The sequence below is a fragment of the Phocoena phocoena genome, chromosome 15 (genome assembly GCF_963924675.1).
Source record: "Phocoena phocoena chromosome 15, mPhoPho1.1, whole genome shotgun sequence".
Taxonomy (NCBI): domain Eukaryota; kingdom Metazoa; phylum Chordata; class Mammalia; order Artiodactyla; family Phocoenidae; genus Phocoena; species Phocoena phocoena.
Window position 1 is genome coordinate 6276392 of NC_089233.1, and position 7998 is coordinate 6284389.

Sequence of the window (7998 nt, forward strand, 5' to 3'; positions counted from 1 at the left end):
TAGTTAAAAAATGTGTTTTATTGAGAAGGTGGTATATTAGCTTTTAGAGAGACTGGGAAAAAGTGGTGGTAGAAGTCTGTATTTGCCTTCTTGAGTCCCACCTGCAGAAGCTGTTTGAGTCTTACACCATCTCCACGTCTGCGAAGAATTTGAGAAAATCCGATCTCTATCATCTAGACATTTCGCTGACTCCTGTGGAAGGGCTCAGCATGTGCCGTGAACTGGAAGAACAGAGTGAACGATAAGCAGTTTATCGTTGAGAACCAGTGTTCCCACTAGGTTTTCCCAGTCTTCAGTTCTAAGCATTCTAAGGTGTTAATGGAAAGAATGGAAAATAAGAGGTGGAAAAACCAAGAGTTTAAACAGCATGGTGGTAGCACAAATGGAGGGATGGAGTGGAATACAGGATTCAGAAATAGACCCAGCTCTATATGGAAATTTAACTTATAATAAAGATGGTATCTCAAATCACTGGTCATGCTGTTAAATTAATTAAACAAGGAGACCGTTAGAGGTGATTCTAAAGCCTTGGCAGCCTATATAAGCAAACCAAAACCTCAGCCTGTAAATGCCTCAAGGTTAAAAAAAACCGAAACCTAAGGACAACCAATCACAAACAGCCAACTTGACTTTCCTGTATAAGGCAGCCTAAGCTATAGCCACTCAAATAATTTCCTCCCTTTGCCTTCTTGTCTTCTCTGTGAATGTCTTGCCCCTACATCCTGTGGCTGGAATGATTTTTGCTCAGATAAACTCTTAAAATTTTTACTATGCCTCAGTTTATCTTTTAACAATGCTTTTCAACAGAGATTCTCAGTGTCATCTGAAGACCACTTACATCAAAATCACCTGGGGAGCTTGTTTAAAATGTAACTGGGGGGGCTTCCCTGGTGGCGCAGTGGTTGAGAGTCCGCCCGCTGATGCAGGGGACACGGGTTTGTGCCCCGGTCTGGGAGGATCCCACATGCCGCGGAGCGGCTGGGCCCATGAGCCATGGCCGCTGAGCCTGCGCATCCGGAGCCTGTGCTCCGCAACGGGAGAGGCCACAACAGTGAGAGGCCAGCGTGCTGCAAAAACAAAAACAAACTATTTAAAAAACGTAGATAATGGAACTATTTTTTCCCCTTCTTTTTAAAAAAAATTTATTTTAATTTATTATTTATTTTGGCCGCACTGGGTCTTCTTTGTGGCGCGTGGGCTCTTCATTGCGGCACGCGGGCTTAGTTGTGGTCTGTGGGATCTCAGTTCCCCTACCAGGGATCGTACCCGGGCCCCCTGCATTGAGAGCTGGAGTCTTAACTGCTGGACCACTAGGGAAGTCCCTTACCCTTTCTTCTTGAACATTTTATTTTTAAATAGAAGTTAACATTTTGGTATCTTCACACGATTGGGTTTATGTTATCAAGTCTATAAGAGTGGCTGAGCTTCTGAACTTTTTATAATTGACCTGTGTGCAGGTCATTCCTTCTTATTTACCCTGTAGCAAGCAGCCTCCAGACCAGGACTTGAACCAGGCTGAAAAGGTGTTTGCTGTAAGAGAAGGGTTATCTTATCCTACGCCCTTCCTTGGAAAAGTAGGCATCAGAGCAGGCAGTGTCCTCACAACCCATGGATGAGCAAGGTCAGTTGAAGGTCTTTCAAATTTATTTGTTGCTGCCTCCCCCCCAACTTTTTTAAAAAATCTTTTTCTTCTTCTTCTTTTTTTTTTTTTACCTTGAGGCCAAACCATTGTATTATTCACCATTATAGTAAATGCATATGAAGACCTCTTCTCCATGCTGACGTCAGCTTTTCTTCACATCATTTTCATGGGTTTGAGGTGAGATTTTATGGCTATTATTGTAGTTTTATGATTAGAGACCCAGGAGAGCTGAAATCCAGTAGTCCCAACTCCTGAGGGATCCCAAGGAAACAATATGTTCAAGGAACAATAGCAAACTTTGAGCCAAAGTACAACTCTGTTAGTATCTGAGTTATACCCAATAACCTCCATCATGGGCTCACTGGTAAAAGGTGGGCTGAAAAGTAGCTTTGGCCTCCCTTGCTTCCCACTCTCAGCGCCAGATCTGAATTGAGGACCTGTGTGCTCAGGCATGGTGGGGAGAGAGAGAGACAGAGAGCGAGAGAAGTGACTGGACCTAAGTGGAGACTCCAACCAGACATACGGATAGAAGATGAGCAGTCGGGGGCCAGGCTGGAAAGAAGGGAGCTTCATGCCTGGATGATGACCCTTTAGGGCACACTGCCCTTCATAAAATATGGACCAGAGAACTCCCTGGGCTCTGATCAACCAGCTTGGTAAACTCTTTTTCCTTGTCTGGTGTTGGGGAAATATAAAAGTATTGGTTAAGGCAAAATCATGGGGAGAAAGGCCATAAGTGTTCCTTTTCCATGTCTGCTGTCAATTTAAATCAAAACATTAAAATTTTAAAAAGTCTTTAAACTCAACTCCAACAATCCTGTTTGGGGTAGAGTTGAGGTGAACTCTGCAAAGTGGAAGAATGCAAAGCAGAGCATGAAAGGGGCTATAATAGAATTCAAATTATATGGAGTTCCAGAGGAGAAAAAAATACTTCCTTTTGACTGGGGAGACTCGAGGTGGCTTCACGAAGGGCGTGGTGTTTTATGCGAGCTTGAAGGACAGCGAGAGTTTTGACAGAAATGAGCAAAATGGGATGGCTGGAATAGCATGAGAGGGACAAAAATGCACGGTGTGTTTGGTAGAATGGTCAATTTCAGAGGGACTGGAGTCAAATGGTTGGTAATTGGAGGGGCCAGGACTGGATGCCCGTTGTGCTGACTTTCTGGGTAATGTTCTCCCAGCTCTGCCATACCCTTTGCAGCCTAGGATATTATCCTGTTGCTCAGGAGGCCACATACAACTTCTTCAGCCGTAAACTTGTTACATGAGGCCTTTCCCCTTTGTCTCCTTCTCCAGGTCCTTCCTGTAGAGAAGCACCTTCATAAGGATTATTGTGGCTCATGCCTTTTATGTGCTTCACACCCAGAGAACCAGCTCTAAGTCTAGCCTCTCTTCTCTCTTTACCGTGTGGCCAGCAGACCTCTCTTTCCTAAGAAAAGCACATAAGTGGGACAGTATGGGGCCTGCGCAGGTGTTCAACTGAGACAGTCATTATAGGCATTCCTGATACAAGTAGGTAGAGAGCTGTGGAGCTCCACGCGGCAGAACCCAAGGCCGAGAGTGGGGCAGCTTTGAGGAGGACCGTGAAGCCTGTCTCCAAAGCTAGGTTCAACCCAGAGTGTGGGGTGGTGGTGGAGGAACTGGAGGAGTTTGGAAACTGGGATGCTTGAGGGTTAAGGGTCTGAGGCTCTGTGGGGTGCATGGGGGCACTCAGAGGGCATCTCTTTGGCACAGGCTGTCAGCATAGGTCACAGATTCCTATGAGCTCACCCTTCACATGAACCCCCTCCAGAAGGTCTGCAGATAGAGCTAGTTTATACCTGTTTATGTGGTCCTGTCTTTACGGGAGAGTTTATTCCCCTTTGGTAGTCTGGGCAGTCAGTGTAGGGGCCAAGAAGTTTGGGACTTGCAGATTACTTATGGAGCAATGAGAGGCTTCCCTGGCCATGGTGACAACCCAGGACAATGAGGTCTGTGCTACTCCCACCCTCTCTGTGTGGAGCCTGTCCCTGGGGTTCATCCTCTTCCTAGCACAGAGGCCCTGAAGGAGAGCTCTGCTGTCACAGCCCATGGGATAAAGCCTTCAGGTTGACCAGTTTCCTTAGAGCTCCCTTCATGTCCTTGTTCCTCAGGCAGTAGATAAAGGGATTTAGCATGGGGGTGACCACCATCTACATTACTGAAGCCAGAGAATCCTTGTCAGCTGCGTGGGAGGATGAGGGACTCAGGTAGACCCCTGTGATGGTCCCATAGAAGAGAATGACCACGGCAAGGTGGGAGCCACAGGTGGAAAAGGCCTTTGGTTTGCCCCGGGCAGATGGCACCTGTAGCACAGCAGACACAGTGTGGATGTAGGAGACGAGAATGCCAAGGAAGGGGATGAGGACCGCCAGGTCCCCCTTCCAGCAGAATCATGAGTTGGTTGAGTTGGGTGTTGGGGCAGGAGAGCTGGATCAGGGGAGCAAGGTCACAGAAGGAGTAAGGGATGACGTTGCTGGCACAGAACTCCAGCCGGGCCACGAGGAGGGTGGGTAGCAGGGAGTGGAAGTTGGCGAGGGGCCAGGAGCTCCCCAGCATCAGGGCACAGACTGGCATACTCATCACCATGGAGTAGTGCAAGGGCTGGCAGGTCGCTGTGTAGAGGTCATAAGCCATGGCCATCAGGAGGAAGTTGTCCATGTTGACAAGCAAAATTCAGAAATAGATCTGGGCTAGGCAGCAGCCATAGGAAATGGACTGAGTCTGTGTCTGGATGTTCACCAGCATCTTGGGGACTGTGGCGGAGATGAAGCAGAAATCTACCAGGGAGAGGTCGCTGAGGAAGAAGTCCTTGGGCGTGTGGAGGTGGGAGTCTGAGCCAATGGCCAGGATGATGAGCAAGTTCCCTGCTGCCCCGACCAGGTACATGACAAGGAAGAGCCCGAAGATCAGCTCCTGCCTCTCGAGCTGGCTTGAGAGCCCTAGGAGGATGAACTCAGAAGCGCTTGTGTGTGGTTTCACCTCTCCATGGTTGGCTGGTCCTGCTAGGAGATCCAGACCAGGAGCAGACTTTAGAGAAGATGGAGGCGCCCATGCCTCCCTCCTTCCCTCATATAATCCCTCAGCTCACATCTCTGTGTTCATTTGGTAGAAACCCAAAAGAAGTCTCTCTACCTATCAACCAGGGAGTCCTGTGGCCTCAACAGATCCCAAAGTCAGGATTTTAATGATTTTGCCACCAAAATACTACTGCACCTGAGCCCCACAAAGCCCCATGTGCCATCTCTCCAAGGAGAATCCTTGTGACATATGGCCTGGTACTCAGTGGTGGCAACAAGGGGGGTACTTAGGGTGTTATAGCCCCCCAAAATTCTATCATACTCTCATTCTTTGTTGTGATGTAAGTAAAGAGCTATAGGAATGTAATTTCCTCCTACTCCCAATAGGATTGCCACCCGAAGGCCCTTGCTATACAGAATTCTGGAACCGCAATGGCACATACATGGAACCTGAGGGTAATATTCGTAAACACCCTCCTTCCGCACAAACCTCCTTCCCCACCAGTATTTTATCTCCCATGTTCTTCCACCCACATGGAGCCCAGGGATCAAGATGCTCCGGCTGCCACTCGTCACCGACTCTGGGCCACCTTGGTCCTGGTGATGATGCTGTGGGATGGAGTTGGCCAGAGCAAACGTGGACAGAAGAGCCTGGTGACTGGGACAGCTCAGCCAACCCTCTGCTGGGGCTGACCCAGGAAGGGCCTCACCTCTGGAGGGAAAGAGTTGCCCCTGCAGATTACAAAGAGAAACTGAAGGTGTAACGTTGCCCAGAGTAACAGAGTGGGCAGCAGGGCAGCATAGGGATCCCTCAAAGCTGGAGTTCGTAACAGTTCAGTGTGAGCTCAGCTGAAGTTTCACTAGATAGAAATGATGTTTCAGTGCTTCACAAGACATAGTTGGGATTTGGGTCCTATAGAATGTAAATCATCAAGAGGGAGGGGGAGAAAGAAGCAACTGGAGTTACTGTGCTGTTTGGGGGTGGGGAACAGCGGACGGGGGAAATCAGTCTGGAAAAGCTATGGGAATCGGTATGGCCCACCTGGGAACTGGGCAGGCAGTGAAAGGGGTAAACGGTCTTGGAAGGCTTTGTCTGTGCCGCCATTTTGCTTGGAGCAAAGGAGCTTACCAGCTCAATTGGGCAGCGTACAGCAGGGATGGAGATTTCAGCTCCGCAGCAGGACCCAGCTGAGCTCTTGGCCTCTGTTGAGCTATGCCTTAGTATGGAAAATAAATGGCTCGTTTTGAATGAATGTTTTACTGATGTGATTTTTTTTAAAAGAATTTGAGTATTTGGTGACCCAAAGGCAAGAATCTTTGGTAAAGGACAACCATAAGATATAAATGCAGGAGGCTAAGAGAAATCTGTTTGGTGAAAAGTAAGAATGAAGGGAAACATGTATTTAATATGGGTTAAATCCTCATTTGATCAGTACTGGTTAAAACAGCTCTAAAACTGGGTGATGTGAGAGATGAGAAAACAATGAAGGGAATGGTTCTTGTTCTTGAATGGAAAGATAACTCCTTAGCCTAGGGAGCTGACATGGAGCACCTACTGCGTGTCATATACAGGACTAGGCGTGTGCATGTATGTGCATGTATTTAATTTAATCCTCACGACGTATATAAGGTAGGTGTTATTATTCTTATTTTACAGATGAGTAAACTGACACCTAGAGGGTTTGAATAATTTCCCCGGAAGACATCAGGATTTGATTCCAGGTTGGTCTGATTTCAAAGCAGTACTTTGATTTTCTCAAAAAGACCAAGGAAGTACTAGTGGGGGCATCAGTGCAAATGGATCAGGGAATCCTGCAGTGACCAGCACAGGGGCAGGAGGAGGGGAGTGTGGAGCAGGTTGGATAGGGCAGGGACATGGTGGAAGAGGGTCGCCTGTACTAGGGAGAGAGGGCTTGTTCGTGTGGCTGCAGCATAGGTGCCGAGACTGACACGTGTGGTGCAGTGACAAAAGCTCTGTCTCTTTCTTGACGAATGTTCCTTTTGAACCAGGCTGTCTCCATCCTCTCTTTTCCTGCCCATCCTCCCACTTCCCCAGAGGTATGGGAGAAGAAAATTTCCTTGTTACTATGTCCCACTGGTTAGGAAGATAGTCTTTCCTAGTACTCCTATTTTAAGAACACCAGAGCTCAAAACGTCTAACTTCAAACAGAAAGGATCACCACCCCCATAGCATCTGGACCATTCCTGTCAGCATGCAGACATCCCCCAGTTTGAAAAAGCCACCCTTGACCTCACATTCCCCTCCGGCCATCAGCTCATTCGTCTACTCCCCTTTTCCGCAAAAGTCCTCAAAATGTGGTCAGTACTCATTCTCCAGTTCCCCCTTCCTGTTCTCTCACGTAGCCCCCTTTTCAGGCCTCCCCACCAGTTCCTGGAACTTCCCTCCTTAAGGCCACCATTGCTCGTCTACTCAGGCTCCATCTCCTGAAACCCAACAGAAACCCAACAAGCTGGAGCCAGCACTGCTGGTCACTTTCCCCTTCTTCTTTTTTTAAATATGTAAAGTGATTTCATTACTTATTTCTTTATTTTTTTTATTTTTTTTTTTTTGCGGTACGCGGGCCTCTCACTACTGTGGCCTCTCCCACTGCGGAGCACAGGCTCCGGACGCGCAGGCCCAGCCGCCATGGCTCACGGGCCCAGCCGCTCCGCGGCATGCGGGATCTTCCCGGACCGGGGCACGAACCCACGTCCCCTGCATCAGCAGGCGGACTCCCAACCACTGCGCCACCAGGGAAGCCCTATTTCTTTATTTTTTAAAAATTTATTTATATTTATTTTTATCTTTGGCTGCATTGGGTCTTCGTTGCTGCGCGCGGGCTTCCTCTAGTTGCAGCGAGCGGGGGCTACTCTTCGTTGTGGTGCGAGGGCTTCTCATTGCGGTGGCTTCTCTTGTTGTGGAGCATGGGCTCTAGATGCACTGGCTTCAGTAGTTGTGGCTCGCGGGCTCAGTTGTTATGGCCTTGTGGGCTCTAGCGCGCAGGCTCAGTAGTTGTGGCACACGGGCTTAGTTGCTCCACGGCATGTGGGATCTTCCCTGACCAGGGCTCAAACCCGTGTCCCCTGCATTGGCAGGCAGGTTCTTAACCACTGTGCCACCAGGGAAGCCCTACAATCGTCTCTTAACCGGGCTCCCTAAAGCCTCAGCAGTCTGTTTCTACAGAGCATCCAGGGTTGAATGTTAAGAAATGTAAGTCAGATCATGTTACTTCTCTGCTCAGAATCCTCCAGTGGCTTCCCGTCTCACTCAGAACGAAACCTAGAGTTCTTGCCAAATCCCACAGGGCTACGCATGAC

General features: G+C 48.5%; 1 protein-coding gene across 1 annotated transcript; it reads right to left on the bottom strand.

Annotated features, from left to right (window-relative positions):
* Positions 1-3702: 3702 nt before the first annotated feature.
* On the bottom strand, positions 3703-5785 carry LOC136134671 (olfactory receptor 1f45-like). The gene is given in 4 exon segments (XM_065892345.1): positions 3703-4044; positions 4046-4665; positions 5124-5412; positions 5723-5785. Coding segments are annotated over 4 exon segments (1314 nt in total).
* Positions 5786-7998: the final 2213 nt, after the last annotated feature.